Here is a 23,680-nt window from a genome sequence, read left to right on the forward strand (position 1 = left end):
AATGGAATGAATGAAAGAATAGAGGTTTCCATTTGTACAACTATGTATATACAGCAAAATAAAGTAAAATTAATACAATGAAAAAAAAATATTATATACATAATAAAAAATAAAAATAATATATATATATATATATGATTATACATATATGCAAATATATATATATATATATATATATATATATATATATATATATACACATATACAAGTGTATGTGTGTGTACATGTATGTAGGTATATATATATGTATATACATGTTTGTATATTGTGTATACGTATAATCCTATATATACATACATAAATGCTACATATATATATGCCATATATATATGCCATACATATATATATATATGCCATACATATATATATGATATTTATGATATATATATGTGTGTGTATATATGCATGTATATGTATATATCATTTTCATGTAGGCCTACATAAAAACAGGAAGTAGCAAAATTGTGTTTGCCACCTTTGCTGAAATGTTTAGCTAAGCCATAAATTTAAACACTTGTGTGTGGGGGAAAGGGTGGTGCAGGGAAAGGAGGGTGTTGGATTGTACAATATAATACAAGGCCAATGTGAAATTCTCTCCCCTACAATTTAATAAAATAATCTAATTATGCCTAAAAAAAAATTGAAATTAGTTGAAAAAATTAGTGGTTTTTTTTTCCAATATTAATGAACAAGATCAACAGCCATGGTTGTCTGCTGCTTGACTGACTCCCAGCCGAGGGATCCTGACAGTCTCCAGGTTGGCAGCATACCTTGTGTTGTCTGCTGGGTACGTCTTCGGCACGGACCTCATCCACAGCCAGACAAAGATGGAACAGGCAACCAGGAGCAGCACTACCATGACAGAAAGGATGATGACCACAGTTAGGATGTTTGGATCTTGCATACACTCAGATGAGATGTTGGAGTCGGGAGCTGTGACAAAGATTTAAAAAAAAATGTGCCTATTGTTTTTAGATGGTAAAGTAAAATATAAACTGTATTTAGCAATCAATAAAATAGACCAGCGTTGTGTTGACTTGATTTGTTACATACATTAAAGTAAATCAATACCTGCCTAAGCTTGAACCAAAAACAAGGAAAGTAAAAAAAACAAATTCATTTTCAGAAAAGCATGGCAAATCACAATAAATAAGAAAATATGTGTGTATATTAGTAAATTTATACATACATCAGCCCCCCCCATATATATATATATATATATATATATATATATATATATATATATATATATATATATATAACTATATGTAGAAATTGATCCAGTGAAATTAAAATAAAGAAGAAATGCAAGAATCAGACAAGTTTACATGTATAAAAAGCTGCATCAACCAGATCAGATGTGCCTTAAAGAGCAAGATTGAAATCTATAAAACAAATATTAAGGTGTTACTGCTCTACACATCAGAGACCTAGAATATCAAACACTAACAGGATACAAGCCTTCACTAACAAATGCTCAAATTGCATCTTTAATATAAGATGGCCTGAAATTGTCTCGTTGTGTACAGCTATTGCAAAGTTTAGGGCAGCATCCCATAACTAAAGACATTAAACCCAATAAATGGGGACAGGTTGGGCAAATACTGAGAAGAAGAGAAGTTAATATCACCAGGTAGGCACCAGATTGTAAGCCAAAGTGAAAAAGACCAAGAAAATAGTAGACAAGTACTATAGAATATGTAGCTACAGTTGCTGAACTTACAGCTGTAGAGAGCTGCCCAAAATCAAAGTCATAATATTAATGTGGTTGCAGTCCTTTGCTGCCAAACAAATCACATGAATGTATATTACTTAAAATTTGTCCATGCATTTTAAAAATATATTTAGCACTAGTTTGAGCGTACCTTCAGAAGTTGGAACTGATGTGGTTGATGGGTCATACACTGATATTGTAGCCTTTGCAGTTTTCTGTTCCCCATCACTAGCAGCACGCCTTCTCCTTCCTGAAGCTTGTGTTGTGGTGTTTGACTCTGTTGTTGTGTTCAACTCCGCTGTGCTGTTGACTGGTGCGATAGTGGACGTATTGTTCAAGGTGGTTGTGTTTTGATACACGACCGGGCTGACTGTAGTTGTTGGTGGTGCAGGTGCTTTATGTGGAAAGTTTGAACCAGAGTCAGCATTGAGGTCAAACAATATAATAAATATATATAACTATTTATATAATGTATTGTTAGTACATAATGGGAGCATATTTTATTTAAGTATACATTGCATGTTGCCGAAGGTAGTATGCTAGACTGCTATCCCAAAAGTCTCAAGTTCAGATCACAGGTTGGAGTCTGTAGGACATCCCTGAGTCCACCCAGCTCTGATGAGTACCTACCTCAAATCAGGAAAACAAAGGCAGCTGGGCATAGTGTTCACCTAACCCCCTGAGGTCATTGAAACAGATTAACTCTACTTCATCTACCCCATGCATAAAAAGTAATGATGATTGATGATACAATGCATATGATTAAATCAAATATGTCTTTGATCAAAATAATTCATGATGTCATGCAATATGGTTATGATATTTCCATGTCATACTTCAGAAAATTCTTGATGACTGTACCAGTAAATCATAAGTACAGCCGTCTTTTAGGCTTGATGGTCCAGATAAATTAATTTCTTTGACCTTAGCATAAATAACAATAGTATGATATGCAGCATTTATTTAGGGTAGGCTCAGATCACAGACATCCTACAAACTGCGGAAGCCCAACTAAAACTTAACACTAAATAAGAGATCTATAAAATTATATTTTACAAAGAACAGACTTTAAGTAAGTCACATAACCACCGAAATATTTGTATTTTTCCCACAGGTAGATTACCTATACTTTTTTCTAAGCTTATTAAAATTATATATTTCTTAAAGTACTAGCAATTTTGTTTTGAGTGCTTTTGACAGATTTTTATCTGAGACCATAAAAAAATTCTGACATTTTTAATAGTATGATTTTTTCAAATGCTTTTTGTATTTATGATATGTAAAAAAAAAATGATAAATATGTTTAGCTAATTAATATTTTCAAAATTAAATGTAATGTATCTTAAATAAACTGGGAGTGATCTCCCCTAAACTTTCTCGAATATTCTTATATAACACTACCGGAGATGGCACATCATGATATAGACATGATTTTTAATACATTTTTGATTACTTAAACTTTGAAAATATAATAAAATCTCATAGAAAAAAAGAATTTCATGCCAAATGAATGAAAAACAGTATGCGTATAATAGTAAGAATATTGTTAGTACTTCAAATGTGTTTTTTTTTGAGAAATCGGAAATAGCATATTACTACTTCCAGTCAAAGGAAATTACTCAAAATTTGAAAGAAGGCAGATAATTAGATATTGTACTTATATGTGAAATTTCGTTTATCTATCTGAAACAGTATTCAAGCTATAGAGTTTTGAAAAATTGAAAGTCAAAATTTCATGTGATTTTTGTGCATGATTACAATACTTTATAATCTGCATACTAGAAAGTAAAAAGGGCTATTAAAAATATGAGCAAATAAAAAAAGTTTCTAAATAAATTAACTACCTTAATTTACAGCCAAATTTTAAATTGCAAAGATTATTGTAGGCCTATTCTCACATGTGCATAGTCAACCTAACCTTGTATGAAATACTTCTATAGTTTTTTACATTACAAACATTATTTGTTGTAGTTCAATATGCATAAGACTAAAGTGACAATGGAATAATAAAAAAAAATTACTTGTAGGTGGGATGTAGAGGTTGTAGAAGTTTGAAAAGCCTGAGCAGTTGTTCTGAAGAATAAATTAATAAAATAATTACCACATGACATTTAAAATAATTTGTTGCAAAAAACTGGAAATTACCACTTTACTATTATACAAATAATTAATACAATCTTAATTACAGTTACAAAGGACTATAATCATAATAGCATGTTATGAAGTAAACAATCTGCAGGTAGCTATGTAGCCTATACATATACATAGTGGTACCTTGAGATACGAGTTTGATTCATTCTGTAACATTGCTCGTATGTCAAATTGCTCGTATCTCAAATAAATTGTCTCCATTGAAATTAATTGAAATGCCTTTAATCTGTTCCTGACCCAAAAATGCTTCCCCCAAGTTGCTTTAATACATTTTTAAATAAGAAAAATGAATTTATACATGACAAATATTGTTTAATAACATAACAAAGGATAATGTAAAGAAATAAACTAGTTTTATAAGGTTTATTCTCCTTGAAAGACAGCACTTGAGCTTACAGAAGATGCTGATAGAGAAAGTAGTTTCAGTGTATGTTGGAGGAGAAAGACAGAGGAGCTTTACATCATTCACTTGCTGTTAATGCTAAGCTCTTTCAGTCATTTACTCATTACACTCCAGATGCTTCACTTTATCTCTTAACTTAAGTATAACTTAATCTTGACAAACAGAACTAAACCTAAATCTTACTATATACAGTTTTGTTAAATTTGCCAAATTTTTGCCACAGCTGTTCTCTTTGTGGGGTTTTTGCTTTTTTTCACGTTTACCCACTTTCCTGCAGTCTGTTAAAATAAACTTGTCTTAGGAGTTTTGTTTTTTGCTAACTTTTGCTAACTTTCAGAATGTTTCAGAAATGAGTTCAGTAAGTGTCATTAAATAGCTCTGATTCACAATCAATTGCAATCTTTTTTTGGGGGTGTTTCTTTTCCACCAATTTTTTAAACCCTCCAATCCAGTTACTTGTAAAATTTTTCTTGTGTTGAAGCAAATTTTAGCTTGCTCGACAAAAAAATCAAATAAATATAAACAGTGGTGCCCCAATGTACAAGCTGTTAAGCAAGCTAAAATTTTCTCTGTGAGTACTATTTTGCCTTAAACCGAACCCAGTGTTGTACCCGGCACCCTTGTAATACTGTAACCAGTGGCTCCCAAGAGCATCCTACTATGCCCCTGAGACATCTGCTGTTACTGAAGTATGTTCCACTTCACTATTACGGAGAGCGACTAATGCACACTCAAAAAAATCCAAGAAGTATATCGGCAGCATCGTTTACACTTAAATAACTCACTTTTAGAAAACGAGGTAATGTGTCTAGGAAAAGAATACACTCTTTACTTACATGTTGACAATTGGAATTGGAATTACACAAAGTCAAGTTGCAAACAAAATTGACTTGCTTTGAAGGACCAATAAACATGAAGGCTTTCATGCTGATGGTGACTGTCATTGGTGAGGACATGTTAATGTTTATTCCAGTGAACAGCCCAACAGCAGCTGGTGCAGGACACCTGTTGTCAGTAAAGATAAATAGAATTAGATAACATTTTGGTTTTTTAGGAGATAATTAGTCTATATTTTGTGAATTTTTTGTGTTAAGTTATTATAAACAAGCATTATATATAAAGATACAGTAACAAATCAAAATAAGGCTTAAATTGAGTCATTCAGCTCAAACTTTACAGTTCATAAATTAATTTAATATAACTCAAATATTACAATGTTGTATTTCATTGTTAAAATTGTGTGCTTATGGTTTTATTTTAATTAAATAAAAAAAAAGATGTATTTTATCTAAGAAGTATCAGATTTTATGGAGTGCAGGTTTCAATAAAAATTCACGAAAAAATATTTTAACAAACAAACATGCTACTTATTCTGTTTTGAAAAATAAATGATGAGTTGTTAACTTTGGTTGGTTTACTCTTTGCAGAATTGTTGCTGATCACGTTGGCTATTATATAAACACGCACACTATCCAAAATTATAATACGTGCCACTCAGACATAAGCAAAAATAAAAAAGGGAGCCACGAAACTGTGGCATTTATGCACAGTATTAAGGAACATTACACAAAATGACCTCATTAACAATTCATACAGTGAAAGTAATCCGTAAGATGAATTACACATAGACTCTTGAAGTCTAATAGATTTTGTAATTCTTAAGCTATATATACAAATTTTGTTTGGATACTGAAATTATTTGCTTGTAAAGTTGGGAAATTAGGATTTTTTTATTTTGACAATGACATTGTGTCAGTGGTGTCACTAGGTTACACATCAGAGGAGTGGTGATGGGGGGTGGGTGGAGGCAGTCACTGGTTGAAATATATATTAAATATAAATACTATTTCATTTGGAAGCAGTGGACGTTCTTCTGGGAGGAGAGATGCATGAAAGGATCTATGTTTATGATATGGTGTCAACCCTTTCCAAGTCGGTTTTTTCATGTACCCAATTATAAGTAATAAGATACTTAATTAAAAAGAAAAAAGCTGCTTTCTTATTAAAACGACCTATATTTTACTGTGGATGTCACTCAATGCGGTCCAAGCCCTCTCCCCCACCATTGACACTGCTACACCATTTTACAAAACACCAGCTATAAGATGTACCACACACTGATATATGCTTAAAGAAAAAAGTCAACATACCCGTCTTTTAAAATCTCAGTTTCCTTATAGTTATCTGCTTTATCCCAATGGTTGTTCGCTTTACAGTTGTCCACACGGATGTCTGTATAACCTAGGGGAGAGTTGAATTATTTCTGTTAGTGAATGAGATTCCTTGTGATGAGTGTCTTTAAACTTCAGTCTCCTACCCAGTTTTAATTGGCTTGTGGGAGGGAAGGGAGACGGGGTGGGTGTTGAAGCAATTGATAAATTCTAAAATTAAAAAGTGTCTGCAGACGAAGAAGAAACAGAGTATTTTGGGAAAGTTTGCAAACTGCCAGAAAATGTTAACCTCACAAATTTAAATACAGAATATAAAAAAAAGCATTAGAAAACTACAAACATTATATAAAAATGGACAGAATGACAAAACATACAAGTTACATAATGATGCATAGTACATAGCCTACATATAGTGTGACCTACTTAGGTCTAGTAATGTTTTATTTTTAGTTTGACATTTGTTATAATACCATATATGGTCTGTGGTGCAATAACCGGTTTTTTTTCCGCTGTCTTACTAAGAGAGTCTTAGACTCAGAAATTTTCCATCGAGAGATGATTGATTGTTTCAGACCAGATGACCACCCCAACCAATGGTCTTATGATTTGAAGGTGACCTTCCATGTTACCTAAGTCTATAAATAGATCGCCCACATGTGTCTCGAGGCAGTCTTTGGTCAGACGTCGTCGAGAGTTGATAAGCCCTGTGTGTTGCTGTGCAGTATTAAGTTGTTATATTACTTGTGATTAAGTAATTCTTTATGCTTATAGCAGTGTTATGTATACAGTGGTGATTTTTCTAAAGTGTTAAAGCTGTGATAGTGTATCATACTATTTATTCCCACGAATTGTAAGTTGGGTTTTGATCATTCTGTATATCCATTTTATTCTTGTTTAAATCTAGTGTTCTGCCACGACTTTGTACACTCATTACAAGTTATATGCAGATTAAAGGTTTTGTTGGCATCATTAGTTTCTCTAGTGTTTCCCCTAGACATCAATTACGAGTCCTAGCGAACTAGTGAGTCAATTTTCTTTTATTTAGGCTTGTCGCCATCTGTGTGTAATCAGTTAAACGAATCCGGGAGCGTTCGCCATCTATCTGGCTGATAGATTGGTGTCCGTTACAATAGACACATGTATACACATAAATATATAAGCTATATATATATATATATATATATATATATATATATAGGCCTATAAGCATTTATATATATATATATATATATATATATATACACACACATATATATATATATATATATATATATATATATATATATATATATATATATAGGCCTACACACACATGAATGACATTTATATAAATATATTTTGGGGTATGCAGTATACAGCCTATCATACAAAACATGCAGTAAATAGTTTTCATACAACTGTTTAGCACTAAAACTTACCAACACCTGTTTTCAAGGCAAAAACTAGATCAATGGATTCACCAATTTTAATAGGGGTGTTGGAGTCAATTCCTTTGTCGTTGTTCTTCACTCCAAGGCTGACAATCTCTACCTCAGTGCTGACGTTGACTTGATTGTACGGGCTGTGGACAAAGCACACACATGAATGTTACTTGGTTACTTGATCAGGAACTTGTAAGATATTCATTTGAAACAAATTAACAATGCCACCCATAACACCGCGAAATTTACTAAATCCCCTCGCCTCCTGAGCAGACTGTCTGAAAGAAACAGTGCTGGTTACATGTACAACTGCGTCGTTGGTCGAAAATGCTTACTTTACCCAAACAACTATTTATATCATTAAAACTTCTCGAATTTCGTAAAATGTTACCAAGGCCAAACTGAACCCTAATGGTGACCCACGGTTATCATCATGGCTCTAACTCTCATCTATTGCTCTAATATAGTAATAATTACCATTAACTTTAACTATGTTAAAGGCGTCAAGGCATTGAACGAACTACACTACTCAACTTCATCACTATTGACTCTTAAGTCACTCACTATTGGCCGTCAGATAGACCTATTCTAAACCCACCTGTCAATGTCACTGATGATGTTAGTACCACTGTAGACTGTTGTGCTGCCATTCTGGAGTCTACACTCGGCTGTAATGATTTGATCCACCGATGACTTGAAGTATGAGTTGTATTGAATGAAGAACTTGCGAGAAAAACCACCCTGAGAACAGAGTTACGGGTTCTTGATTGTAAAGGGAGATACGATTCTTTTTTTTTATTGTAGAGAAAATGTAAACGTGCAAAAAATTGAATAAAATATATACTTTATATTATACGCAGTGGCGTAGCGAGGTCGGGTGTCACCCGGTGCGGCACTTAATGGTGTCACCCCCCCCCCAGAGGCGTAACGACCCTTCCCGGGGACAAACTTTCAAATTTTCGATTTGCACCCCCCTCAAGTTTTCGATTTGCACCCACCCCCCCCCCCCCCTCAAACTTTCGATTTGTACCCCCCCTCAACTTTTTCTCCATATATTTAGCTATTTTTTGCCTTGGTGTCACCCCCCTAAATGGTGTCACCCGGTGCGGTCCGCACCCCCCGCCCCCCCCCCCTCGCTACGCCCCTGATTATACGGAATGTAAAGAATGTATTGTAATCTTACAAAAAAACTAAATCTAGATTTTGATAAATTTTGTCTTTACAACCTCTCGAGCCGGAAAAAAACTTAGTTTTGCAATTCTGTACATATGTGCATGCGCGTGTGTGATAACTTGCGTAACGTTTCAGTTAGGTTGAGAAAATTTCATATATAAGTATGACATCAAATTTGTAGATTTCTCTAAACTTTTGAGCGATTTCCATTAAGAGGAATTAGTAGTTCTTACATTTCCGGTTTCTCAAAAGCCTATAACTTGATTACCGTTAAAGTTCGGTAGACAAAATTCCAAATATAAGTTTTACATTACATGCGAAAGTTTTCATTAACTTTTGAAAGATTTCCAGAAACAATAAATAGTGCTTTATTCTGTCTCCGTGTCAGCATAATAATTTGAGTACTGTTTCAGTTAGGTAAACGATTTTTATATAGGTTTAATATCTTATAGTTGAAAATGCGTTAATCTATTCGTAATGGACAATGTAACTTCAACACATACCATAGTGTTACCATCCAAGGGAACATTACCAAACTCTAATTTGGTTGTGAATCTTGTGTAGTGCTCTATTGAGCGATTTTTAAAGTTAATCCCATGCGATTCACGTTTTACATGCACATAAGTGTGTTTGTGTTGTCTCTCAGGGTCAGCCCATGAAACCACTAAACATAATTGGGTGACCATCACAGCGTTTCCCTACTGAGGCAGTGCTACGTACTTTTTAGCGCAATTTCCATACGGACAATTGCGATTATTAACTCGTCATTTCTGGATGGATGAATGAATGAATGGATGGATGTGTGTTCGCAGCTTTAAGCCGTATCTCCTCCTCAACGAAGCAATATCGAGGACTAGTTCCAAAAGCAAATATGTTAAGCAAGTTCCGAGGATGATTGTGGGCCAAAACAATTCCCGGAACTCCGTGTTGGATTTCCCGGAAAAGCCAAAAAACCTAAAAAAATGCAGTTTTTGGCCCATATCTCGGCAACCAGACCACGTAGCGACTTGAAACGTTTACCAATCGATTCCTGTCATAATTTTGGACAATATTGCCGAAGAGAGTTTTCAAAAATATCCTTTCGTTCGGTCACAAAAAACTAATTACTACTTTTTAAAACTGAGCATCGTGTAGGCCTAGGATGATATTTTTTTTTAAACATAGCATCGTGTAGGCCTACTCGTTAAAATAAAACTATTTCCGTTGATATAGGTTAATATAGTTGTCTTTTTTTAGCGCAAAAAATATCCTTTCGTTCGGTGAGAAAAAAATAAAAAATTGTTATGGATAACATAAGGAAATTGCGCTTAAATTGTCACTAGACTTTTTATTAACTTTTTTTTTATCATACATAGACTCTATACGATTTATTAGTACAAAATACATTTTAAAAAATCGAGCGCTATTATAGTTAAACACAAAGAACAAAATCTCTATTATATAAGAATGACGCAATTCGTTCTGATGAAAATACATCGTAGCCTAAATGGCACTAGGCTTGTAGTTTAATGACAAAACAAAAACTTAACGAAAACACAAAACAAACCGTACATCTATTTTGTCAGCATATCCACATTTTTCATCTGTCATTTTGATGACAAGGCTAAGTCCTTGAAGTTTAGGACTCACAGTTTCCGACACGTATGATAAAGAGATACTTCCTGTATTATTCTAAGGAAAAAGTTAGGATCAATATTAGTTAATACGCCTTAGTACATACCATTTTAACATGGAAAGCTAGATAATAATTAAAAAAGACCCCACACGAAAATCTTGCAACTATATAATAATAAATAATACATGAAATCACTAACCTCGAAAAAGGGTGGGGGGGGGAGGGGCAATTATTTTGTACTTTATCAAAGGAAAAATTGAATTGAAAAAAAAACACTCAACAATTATGGTACATTTTTTTGCTGTGAACGGGGAGGGATATCGTTTTAAGATGGATCTGGCTTTTTGTGATTAACCCTAATGATAGGAGATGCTATCAACTGGCTGTAAAAGCAAAGCACGATGTCCTTTATGAATGACTCCTAAAGAAAGCCGTAATTCAGATACGTTGACTGGCACCACATTTAAAATCACACATCTAGCTACACCAGACACCAGTAAAGCTATAGATTTTGGTGTTCTTATCTAAAAAACAACAGACTTTTAGAAAAACAGTAAAATGTGTAATTTACTCGATGAGATGTAGACTTTTATTAGTGGGAAATCTTGACACTAAAGTCGGTAATTTGAGAGGGAGTGGGGAGAAAGTGTGGGTGAGAATAAGAAAAAAGTGGGAAAGAACGTGATAAACGGTGAGAATGTATGAGAGAAACTGGGAGTGAAAGTTTGAGATAAAGGTAGGAACGCGTTAGTATGTCTGAAAGAGAGAAAGGGAGCTAGGGGAAATGAAGAATACTTTTCTCTCTAGCATTTAAGTATTCATGACGTTGTCGTCGAGTTCAGTTCACATTGAGGCCTACAGGATATTCCCGTAGTCCACTCAGCTCTATTAAGTACCTGGCTCAAGTAAATCCTCTTAGTCACGGCGCTGATAATATATAAATGAACAGTACGTCGAGCACCAAGTACATTCACCATTACTATTTTGACCTTTACTATCGTGACCTTTACTATCGTGACTTTTACTATCGTGACCTTTACTATCGTGACCTTTACTATCGTGACCTTTACTATCGTGACCTTTACTATCGTGACCTTTACTATCGTGACCTTTACTATCGTGACCTTTACTATCGTGACCTTTACTATCGTGACCTTTACTATCGTGACCTTTACTATCGTGACCTTTACTATCGTGACCTTTACTATCGTGACCTTTACTATCGTGACCTTTACTATCGTGACCTTTACTATCGTGACCTTTACTATCGCGACCTTTACTATCGTGACCTTTACTATTCGCCACTATCATGTCAATCTCAGTTTTGGTTGGATCATTACTTTTTTCCGTTCGAGTCCAAGACACATGGGATGAAGTAGAGTTCGCCTGTGTCAGGTACCTCGAAATATGAAGGGATAGTGTGATAGTATGCTCAGCACTATGCCCAGCCGACTTTGCTTTCCCTAACGTGAGTACCCAGCGGAGCTGGATGGGCCCAGGGACGTTCTACTGACTAGAGACTTTCGAGTTAGCAGCACAGCTCTCTACCGCTAGGCCATTCGACGGCGCCATATCATATCAACAAAGAAAACACAACATTTACCTGCAATTGACAATCAGTTTTGTTAAACACGGTGATGAGACCAGAGAATCCTGGGTGTGGGTTGATGTTGATGAACATCTCCTCAGCATTGCAGAAAACTTGGACTGTGGGTAGTTTTTTTTTAAACGTTTAATTTTAGTTTTAAATAAAACATACCTTACATTTATTTTACGTTGTGACATTTAGACAATTAGAATTTTATTTTACATTGTAAAAAAACAATACATTCGTTGATTTGCATTCTAAAATTTTAAAAATAAAGTACAACTTTTACAAACTAAATGGCCTTGAGGGGGGTGGGGGGTGGGCGGGTTGTCAAAATAGTAAGCTGATGATGAAAACTTTAATAATTAAGCGTTTAGGCAGGCAATACAAAGTGATGATGTAAATTACATGTCTGATGAAAACATGTCATGATAGAAAAACATAATTAATAAAACAAACATGAAAAATAAAAGTTAATCAATTACAATTACCGTGCGTGCAAAATTTGAGCAGGGAATTAAATAATTTCATTCAAGGTTCTTTTATAAATCGGCATATGCCTAAATTTATTATTTACTTGATCGCTTTACATCTGTTAAATGAGATCTAGCCTAGAGACTTAGGATAGCAGGACCCCCCCCCCCCCCTCCCCCCATGACCAAACAGACTACAGACATTTTCCTTACCTCTAGGCATTTCACAGGTCTGGCCGTAATATCCTTGCTTGCAGACACACGCAGAAGAGACGCATCCCCCGTTGATACAGGTCTGTGTACAGTTCCCAGATCCTAGAGTAGAATTAGAAGAAAGAAAATCATTATTTACACGATATTATCTTTGAAACAGTGCCCATTATTGTCACATATCTACAAGTCCACAGTAATGCTTTGTCTAGAGTAAAACAAAAGAAAATTTCAAGTCGTGTTAGGGCAAAGCCTTCAACACATTTAAATTTGTGTTTCATCGACTTAAAAAGAACAATTGTTGTTATAACATTAATAAATGTTACAACATAACCAGCCTATAACCAGTTTGTCACGACACAAGTTTACGTTGACCACAAATCTTGCAAGATAACACAGAGTTCAGAATTACATCAACTCGTTGTAAAGCCATTTACCTGTTAAATCTTTACATTCGTAATTCACAGCAGTGGTGTTTGGACAGATGCAGTTTCCAGACGACAAGTTGCACGTGTTGCCATCGCCACAGTTGCTGCCTGGTCTTCGGCAGTCGTAGACAAATTCCGTTGATGTCTGGGCCTCGACTTCAAGAAGAGTTGAAGAGTTTAGAATGTGGGTGTGTTGTTTCTAGGAGGGTAGGTTGGAGTTGAGGAAGTGAATAGAGTTTACGAAGTTGGAGGAAGAGTTTAGGATGTGGGAGAGTAGAGTTTATTAATTTGGTCGCAAAAGAAAAATGAAAGTATTAAAAACTTATTCATTGCCTCAGAAATGTCAAAAGAGCTTTTATTGTGACTTGTTGTACCTTACAGCAACCTAAGAACGTACAATCTTCTTTATATGATCAGTTAAAACTTATATTATACCAAACAATGAACTGGCGAATTTCTTTATTGAATATAAGTTAAAATATTTTGATTTTTGAATGCAAGTATATATATATATATATATATATATATATATATATATATATATATATATATATATATATATATATATATATATAATGTATATAACTGAACATAAGTAGATCAACAAAGGCTACTCTATATTCACCCAGCTCTTTTCACGCACAAAAATCACATGTCCAATAACAAAGCTTGCAATGTGAGAAGGGGTATTCTCGTAAGTGTAATATTATTTTAATTTAGCATTCTGTGGCGGCAGGAAAGGATTGGTAACAAGCGGTACAAATAACCATGACGTCATTTAACAAAAAAAAAATGATAATTCAAAAGATTATACCGGGTGGAGAAAAAATAAATTTGGCCTACTGTAGAAGTTTGGTCAACCATAAAATTATGTTTGGCCTACAATGATAAAAATTAAATTGTTAGCCTACCATGGTATGAAAAAATCCAAACGACACTGGCACAAAAAGCCAGAAAGTAAAAATTCATTTTGTCAACTTCTTTCCCGTTGCACTTTGTTAAATTGTCTTTCCCTGGAACAGAAATTGATGGAGATAAATTGTTAGTTGGAATTTATCAACAACAAAGGAGAAATATTTCAATATAGGGATTTATAGAAAGAAAAACATTATTCAAACTAGGGTTTTGTAGAAAGATATACACATTATAAATTATAGGTTATATATATATATATATATATATATATATATATATATATATATATATATATATATATATATATATATAAGATGGACACATTTAAAATTAGAGATCTAGAGAGAGAAAAATATTTCAAATAATCCATCTATACTTAGACGAATATTTCAAGTTGGCCATCGCGTACACCTTACATAAAAAATGTTGCAATTCACCTCTACCGCATACAGTTTTATACATTTGATACATTTTCATCCCCTTAATCCTTACATAATATAAACTATTGGTTATTTAAAAGAGTAACTAATCTGAAAACGTATTTATAAAGTCATTTCATAAATTGTAACTGTGGATTGATTGATGTTAGGGTTGTCAGACACATAGGGAGAAAGTTGTCTTAGAAGTTTGTAAAGGTTTATTTATTTACGACAACGTATTACACCAGCAAAATGGCAACTAGTGTTTTGTAACACATTTGGTTGATTGGCTACATAAGGTTAGGTTAGATCCGTAACCTGCCCATTGGTACGCTGTAGCTTATTTTGTGTAGGGTAGTGTTTAATCCAATGAAGACTTTACTGTTAATGACTTGTTAAGAGTCGAAAGTGTTAGTGTTGGATCTCATCCTGGTGGGGGTTGGTATAAATTGTATTACTTATTGACATCCGTGGCGGACCCTCGAACAGAGTAAACCCTAGCTCAAATTCGCTACTCGAACCCTGGTACTACCGTAATAAAGTTAACACTGGTACTACGATAAGAGAGTGAACCCTAATACTATCGTAACAAAGTGAACCCTGGCCCGGTACTATCGTAACAGTGAACCCTGGTCTGTTACTATCATAACAAAGTGAACCCTGGCCCGGTACTATCGTAACAAAGTGAACTTTGACCCGGTACTATCTTAATAGAGTGAACCCTGGTTTAGTACTGTCGTAACACAGTGAACCCTGGTACCCGAACCCTGGTAAAAACTTGTGAACTACCTAGACGTGTATAATCCCATCATACGTTGAAAACAAAATGACGGCCTTTGGTTGGCTGACCTTTGACCCCAGGTATCGAGTCAAACTGCCCCCAAAACAAACCTGAGATAAAAAATCAATATAATCCTGTATTCGATTAACAGTTTTTAATCCGCCATCCAAATATAGGTTCTCCGTTTAAAACATATTATAAAGTTTACACATTTTATTCGGATTCCAACGCATCAAGTATTAGCTATCAATGATTCAAAATAAGTCTAAAAAATTATTATTGCCAAGTTTTTTGCAGCTGTTCAGTTAACTGGATATCAACTTCAACATTTATTAGACACGATGTCAGTATTGATTTGTATCAACGAGGGCAATTTACGTCAAATTTAATCGATCTTTGCTGATATTGTTTCACTTTCTTATCATGGTGAAATTGAAATTTTAATTCTATTGAGCAAATATGCACAAAAACAAGATTAGGGTTAGGATAAGAAGCATTGTGTGCTGTGTGAGGGTTAATCCCCCACTTTATGCAACGCAAATATCCTGATCTGTACAAACCCACTTTACACGAAATCCAAATGTGTCTAATCTCAAAGTAAATATTGCTTCATGGTCTCTAGAAAATACCACTTTATGATTTTAATCCCACTTCTCATAAAGCGTAGTTGCAATAAGATGTCCAATTTTGTGTAAAAGCTATACGGCTCTATGTTAAATAGTTTTTATCGAGAAGCCCACTATGTCCTATTTAATACCTCTGAGTGGAAAACCTACACCGTGTAGGTATGTAAAGCCCACTGCCCAACCTACTCCTACCACCTATAATGCCCACTGTCCCCAACCTACTCATATCGCCTGTAAAGCCCACTGTCCCCAGCCTACTCCTACCACCTATAATGCCCACTGTCCCCAACCTACTCATATCGCCTGTAAAGCCCACACTGCCCCTATCTTACCGCCTGTAAAACCCACCATGTAAACCACACTGATCCACATTACCCCTTGATTTATCACAACACCTGGACCAGATGTTACACGCCTGATGACGTCACTAGCCCTATCTAACCTCAGATATTTCACATACTTTACGTCTAACTTTTCCATTATTTGTTTTTTTTTTTTGAAAAATAAACAAGGGCATCTGTACGTTAAGCAAACGTCGGTTGTTTGGATAATTTTTTTTTTTTTTACAAAGTCAATGTGTATTAGTCACCAATTTAATTTATATAAGATGTGGGTTGGTCACAAATACCACACAATACTAGCTGGTTATGTATTACACTGACCACAAACTTCTAGCTCGTTATATATTTCAATGACCACACACTGCTAGCTCGTTAAAAGTATTTCAATAACCACAGCCTACTATTTGGTTATGTATTACACTGACCACAAACTACTAGCTGGTTATTATTTCAATGAACACATAATACAAGCTGGTTATGTAGTACAATGAACACATAATACAAGCTGGTTGTTATTTCAATGACCACATAATACAAGCTGGTTATGTAGTACAATGACCACTTAATACAAGCTGGTTATGTAGTACAATGACCACTTAATACAAGCTGGTTATGTATTTCAATGACCACTTAATACAAGCTGGTTATGTAGTATAATGACCACTTAATACAAGCTGGTTATGTATTTCAATGACCACTTAATACAAGCTGGTTTTGTAGTACTGTAAATTGATCAGATTTTTTTTCTTAATTTAATTTTTAAAAAAAACATGATCTATGATAGTTTTTTTTATAGGTGGATGGATAGGTGAGTAGTTTACTCTTTTAACACTTAGAAATGAAACCAATTGTATTAAAGCGTAATGCGTAATAGTAATATTTTTTTGCCATGGCAACTGGGAAGGATATACACAGAAAGTAGTAGATAAGTTGTTTAACACTTAACCAATTTTATTAACGCGCAGCTTACGATTTAACTAGCCAGTTTTGTTAAGAAATGACACGACTAGTTCGTTGTACGATTCTCAACGTGAGAAATCAGATACGTTTACTAGATTGCATTATATCTTGCATGAATCACTGTATTAAAGAGAAATAGATATCACTGATTATTGTATCATTATCCGATAAGTAAATTAGCATACGGTCGGAGCGGGTGGGTGGATGGCGATACTCTTTGCCGAAATTTAAAGAGCTAAAACAATTAATATGTTGTACCGAAAAGATCAGTTATTTTATTGCTTGTTTCATAAAACGAGGTAAGAACGATACAACACGACACTGCTACTGCTTTGTTACTTTGTTCAATCTAACTGATGATTTAAAACTGTAATATAATATTAACTTAATTGTTCCAATGACACGACCAAAAGAAGACCAAATAAGCTTGCACCTTCTACAAACTACACTCTAAATCAGTGGTTCTTAACCTTTTTGGAGATACCGAACCCCACCAGTTTTATAAGCACATTCACTAAACCATTCTTAATAGTTTTATCGTCAACACTGAAAAAAATTCGATTGTGAATCATATGAGTCGGGTGCTACGCCGATGCCCTTAGACTGACCTACGTAACCTCTTGGGTTCGATCGAACCCAGGTTAAGAACCACTTCTCTAAACTCTTTTGATTTTCTTCTTTTCATTCGTTTTAGCTTCCTTCGGAGCATAGGAATAGGCAACACTTCGTCAACTCACTTAATTTATTTATGATGATCGAACGCTTATAATCCAGCCTCCAACACCTCTAGTTCTATCTATTTCCTTCCTGATGTTTTTGGTCTCCTTCTCTCCATTTTTCCCCGTGGACTTTACATCAGCACCTGCTTAGTGATGTTATTTACTGTCTTTTTGATATTGTGCCCTTACAACCACCGTTGCTCTTATTTCATTATCCACTGTCTGTAACCCAGCTCCAAGCCATACAGTAAAAGAGGCTTCACATTTAGCTATAGATCCTGTTTGAATTTTTTGACAACGCATTTGGATTCCACATTTTTTTTTATTATTTGCTTTTGTATGTTACTTGCGTGACCCTTTTCTAACAAACTTCTAATCCAACTATCATAATAGAGACTTCCCCAAAGATAGAATATAAAAAGACTGGCCTAAACTTCTCTCTAATATTACAAATCTTTTTTTTTTTAAAGAACAAGAAGGAATAATGCTTCTTATCGAGTTTAATTGGCGACATGTAAAGTGTTAGGGAACGAAAATCGTAATTATTTCATTTTTCCGGACTGTCGCACACACACAATAACAAACACACAAACACACACACATATATATATATATATATATATATATATATATATATATATATATATATATATATATAATGAGGCGCCAAATTGAAAGTTCGCCCCGTGCGCCGGGAGGAGTCGCGACGCCTCTGTCACCCACCCACTTGTGGATTAGCAAAAGTTTCGTACTTTACTAGACATCCGAATAATTGAACATTAGCCTACATATGAGACTGCGCCCTCCTACAGAATTGAATCTCCTCCCCCATGTATGTGAGGTTGGCCGACGCTAATTTGACCACATATAAATCACTGCAACACGAAACAGTTGTATTGATTCAGACTTAATACGCTACGCTTGAGCGGTATTTACTTTAGGATTTTCTTTACAATCGGCTAATCATTTAAACGCCCTAGACTGTAAAGGCGAAGTTGTTTATTTTTCTTAACGTTAATTTTAAACCAGCCTGAAGCAACGCTAATCGTGTAAAATTTAAACACGCAGGAGATTATTGATTTTTTAAACATAGTTTAGATATACCTAGATAAAAAACGTTTATATATTTTTTTTAATGTTAAAAAAATACATTCCACAAAAAAATAAAAATAAAGTCAGACATTATGAAAATTAACTAACGTCGCATAAAATATATATACACGCACATTTCTAAACATCAGCAAAAAAAAAATCTATCACATCGACACAACTTACTTGTTGAACATTTGTTAATCTTTCGTGGTAAATAATTGAATGCACATTCTTCTGGTATTTAGCAGTAGTTATTTCACAATTTTTCTAATTATCATCTCAGTCAATCGATATTTGTTACCGATGACACAGTTGAACTTATAATAACATAACAGATCTTCAAACCTTATTACTTACTATGGCACACAGGAGGGCGGGTGGGGTGGCCGTCTCTGGCGCCCATCCTAAGGGGGCGCCAACCAGGGTAAAAAATTATTAAAAAGCTCATTCTGAGCAGCATTACTGAATAATACACAGACTACTGCTTTGCTCTCCTGACTAACTTAACTGTTTTCAATTTTGTGACATAATGTTCTTAATAAAAATTGTCAAGGGATATTGAATAGTAAAATGGGGGGGGGGGGGCGCTTTTTCGCCCATGTGGCGCAAATTTGAAACTCCGCCCTTGGCGACGGAGTGTCACTACGCCTTTGCAATGTCATCATAGATTAATAAACATAAAAAAACTGGTCATGTTAGGTTTGTATTACGAAGTTTTGGTTACTTGTGAGCGTGTTTCGGAAGTTTGATTAAACTGATAGATATTACGGTTTCTAGAAATTAGAGTTAATTAAAGGAACGTTTCATTACCGTTTTACCAAATAAAAAACATTTACAAATAATTTAGATGTTGATCAATTACATTTTCTTTTATTTTAATAAAACATCAGCATATTGTTCTTCGGAGTTAATGCTTCCAGTATTTATTTAGTTTAATTGACAGTTTCAGCTTCAAGTCAACAACAGAACAACAGTCTATATACTGTCATTATTATTCCCGTATTTCAAACTCAAATCACATATCAGTTGCTCCATGACAGTTTCTAGTAAACAGCTGATTAAAAAGCCCCAGAAAAGTTCGAAAAAAATATATAAAAAACAAAAATGAAAAACCTTTATAGCAAAAAGTTTTTTAATGCACTGAAAATAAGAAAATAAAACTAATTTTATATCTTTAATAAATGCTTTTGTCGCTAAAAATATGAATTAATTATCAAATCGCTACAATTATTATTAAAACGGGGTAAACATGTTGAGCGAGCATCCCATGAAATCGGAGAGATACATTATTTTCATTAGCGATACCGATTTATAGTATCGATACACACCCCCAGTTTTCCAGCGTGTTACGAAAACAATAAAATTACATTATGCATGCTGTAAAAAAAGAATCTAAGTAATCAGAGTCGTCAAAACGTCTAATTAATTGTTAATTTGGATCAGTTTAATTAAATGACCTAGAGTAACCTAGTCCATAAACCAGTACTGACGTGTGCGACATAGTAATAGTATGGGAGTAACCCTGCCATATTATAAAGAACAAAATTTAGACAGTATGTAATACTGGGTTTTTATGTAACTATGGTCCTCAATAGCCTTGCAGATTTATTTTCTTTATTCAATTTGTCAATAATTTAAGCAGACTAATATTTTTAAACGAGTTTTGTCTAAACTTAATTTTTTTACACATTTCGGTTTTAATTTAATAATTTTGGTCCTTACAAGAAGCGGCTGTTTTGAATACAGATGATGTTAGCGTACACCCAGTTGATGGAGCTGCCACCAATGATAAAAACAACAACAACCCAGTTTGGATTTTGTTTTCTAATTGTGCTATGTTGAGTAGGATACGCGGACCTGGTTTGAACAGTTTCTTTAGGCTCCGACCCCTCCCCCCCCCCCAATAAAGTCTCCCCCCCCCCCCCCCGAACAAAATGGAATTTATATAGAAAATATATACTTTATTACTTTTAACAGTACCCCCCCCCCCCCCCCCCCGAAAATTTCAAGTGCGTCCCCCGGAAAAAAAGTCTGGAAGAAACACTGGTTTTGAAATGTTCTAAAGTGCTGAAAAAATCAGCCTACTTCATTAATAAATACGTTCTGTTTAGTAAACTTCGCAATGACAAACGTGAAGCAGAAGTGAGTTTGTAATCAATGTCGTACAATGAAACGGCGGGTAAAAAGTACCCGTGGTACTAATAACCCGACTTGTTAGATCTTATCTTACCAACAGTTATCATCATGACTTTTAAGTGTATATTATTTTACGACTTTATTTTGTTTACTATCTCCCATCCAATTTTCTCCATGCACACATATTTCTATATCATCATTAATTTTTTTGCATATTTGCTTCCATAAATCGGACTTCTAGGATTGTAGTTCTTAAAAAGCTCACCAGTCCTAAAGAGACAACTTTTGTGGTCACATTAAAAAAAAATCATCTGATATAGTTTCAGTTGGCGGAAACAAAAAAAAAACGACCAAATAACTATCGTTAAACTTAAATATTTGTTGGCAAATGTTGGTCATCTTTTTCAGTTTTATAAGTAAAGACACCCAGCATTTAATTAGTGTCTGGTTGAACCGATACTCATTGGTAGGGCCTCACACTTCACGTAAATAGTTTTTATGGCTGTTTTTCCTAAAGGGGTACGAATTACCCACTTTCTCAATACACGCACGCACGCACACACACACACACACACATATATATATATATATATATATATATATATATATATATAACCAGTGGCGTAGCGAGGTCGGGTGTCACCCGGTGCGGCACTTAATGGTGCCAACCCCCAGAGGCGTAGCGACCGTTCCCGGGAACAAACTTTCAATTTTCGATTTGAACCCCCCTCCCCCCCCCCCCTCAAACTTTCAATTTGCACCTCTTAAAACACTATTTAACACTCGAATTAATCACTTTATTAAGTGGAATTATCATTTTTCTCTATATATTTTGCTGTTTTTGCCTTGGTTTCACCCCCCTAAATGGTGTCACCCCCCGCCTCGCTACGCCTCTGTATATAACTGATGACAATAACAATTGTTTTTGACTTTAAAAACTGTAAAAAGGTAGGCAATATGAAATAGATGATCTGTTTTGTTTGCTCGGAGTAACAGCGAAGCATTATTGTATAACCAGTATATACGACAGGCCGACCAATAATGATTGGCCCGTCCTGTGAATGATGTAAGGGCTAATAATAAAAGCTCCCATCTGTCTGTCTGTCGTGTAATCTATTGATGGCCACTCAGATCTGGGGTTTGAGTTATGTTTATGTTTGAAGGGCCATTCAAGGCATAGAGCGAGGTTTATGTCAGATATTTTCTCTAGGGGGAGGCACTTGAACCTCCCGATATGACTCTCATTAAAGTATATATTTTCTGTATAAACACAATTCTTTTTTTTTCTATTTCGTCTGGGAAGCGGTGAACTGTTTATACGGAGAGATGTCTAAAAGAAACCTTTGTTAGACAAGTACTGAAGACATGGTTTAACCCTTAACAAAGCCTCTCATTCATCTGAAAAACGAAATACTTTTCTAGCAAAGCACGACCTATTACTTTAAAATGTTTTTTTAGTACAAGCTACAAACAAAATCTATAAATATTTGCCATTGTATTGTCTTCTGTATTATTAACTAGTAAAACTAGATCTTTAGAACAGAAAATAAAATTTAATTTCTAAACTAGAGGGAACATTTAAAAAAAAGTAAGCACATTTTTTAACAAGTTCTTGTTGTTATGTGATAATTACAAAACTTAATAAAGAGGCATCTAAAACTAAATTTGGGAAAACAAAACCTAATTTTAAAAGGTCGATTTTCGAACTTAAAACTAAAAGAAGCTGTAATAAGTGGATATTAATCTGGCAAGCTGTTGTATAATTAATGTATCACGCTCTATCAAGCTGTATCATTAATGTATGAAACTGTATCTAGTAGAATGATTAAAATATCAAGTGTATCATTATTGTATCATACTTTATCATCAATGTATGAAGTGTATCAATAAAGTATCAAACTGTATCAACAATGCGATACAACTGTACTTGTTAAATTTTCGAAACTAAGTTAATTTTACTTAAACACATTACATCTAAGCAATACTTACTTATGTTTTATAAAAACCACGTTGACAATAAAGAAATTGTGTTCAAACACCTGATATAAAACAATGTTAAGAATCCCTGGCGGTCATAAGCCGACGTGAGGTGAGCTGTGTGTGAGCGGAGGTCAGGTTTTTGTACGTGACCCGAGTGGCTGATACAGTAACTGATGGGTTGAGTACCGTCCGGCGGGAGACACACGCGCACGCGCTTTCTTTTTTAATACTCTCACCTGGTGGTGGTCGAACTCACATAGGAGACTTGCTCGAGCTTACACATAGAGATAAGTACATACATAGATGTGTACACACATAGACATGTACACATATAGGCATGTACACATATATACTTGTACACACA

At 34.6% G+C, this 23,680-nt stretch overlaps 1 protein-coding gene across 1 annotated transcript; it reads right to left on the reverse strand.

Annotated features, from left to right (window-relative positions):
• Positions 1-222: 222 nt before the first annotated feature.
• Positions 223-23,479, reverse strand: LOC131958177 (EGF-like domain-containing protein 2). The gene is made up of 13 exons (XM_059323049.1): positions 23,326-23,479; positions 14,259-14,360; positions 13,357-13,503; positions 12,923-13,024; positions 12,252-12,355; positions 10,585-10,704; positions 8,459-8,601; positions 7,858-8,000; positions 6,419-6,509; positions 5,105-5,273; positions 3,736-3,787; positions 1,866-2,108; positions 223-933 (listed from the first exon to the last, which is right to left on the reverse strand). Exons 2-13 carry the CDS (start codon positions 14,314-14,316, stop codon positions 695-697), a joined length of 1,611 nt encoding a protein of 536 aa, XP_059179032.1. The 5' UTR covers positions 14,317-14,360; positions 23,326-23,479; the 3' UTR covers positions 223-694.
• Between the last annotated feature and the right edge of the window lie 201 nt (positions 23,480-23,680).

This window comes from Physella acuta, unplaced genomic scaffold (assembly GCF_028476545.2).
Source record: "Physella acuta isolate Inbredline_101_S28 unplaced genomic scaffold, ASM2847654v3 ptg001297l, whole genome shotgun sequence".
NCBI classification, from domain to species: domain Eukaryota; kingdom Metazoa; phylum Mollusca; class Gastropoda; family Physidae; genus Physella; species Physella acuta.

Coding starts and splice junctions, on each gene's coding strand:
- LOC131958177 (XM_059323049.1), bottom strand. CDS start 14,316: ATGAATTTTTACTTTCTGGCTTTTTGTGCCAGTGTCGTTTGGATTTTT. Junction 3,788..5,104: donor CCAATTCCAATTGTCAACAT/GTAAGTAAAGAG, acceptor TTTATTCTTCAG/AACAACTGCTCAGGCTTTTC. Junction 2,109..3,735: donor CCTCTACATCCCACCTACAA/GTAATTTTTTTT, acceptor TTCCACATAAAG/CACCTGCACCACCAACAACT.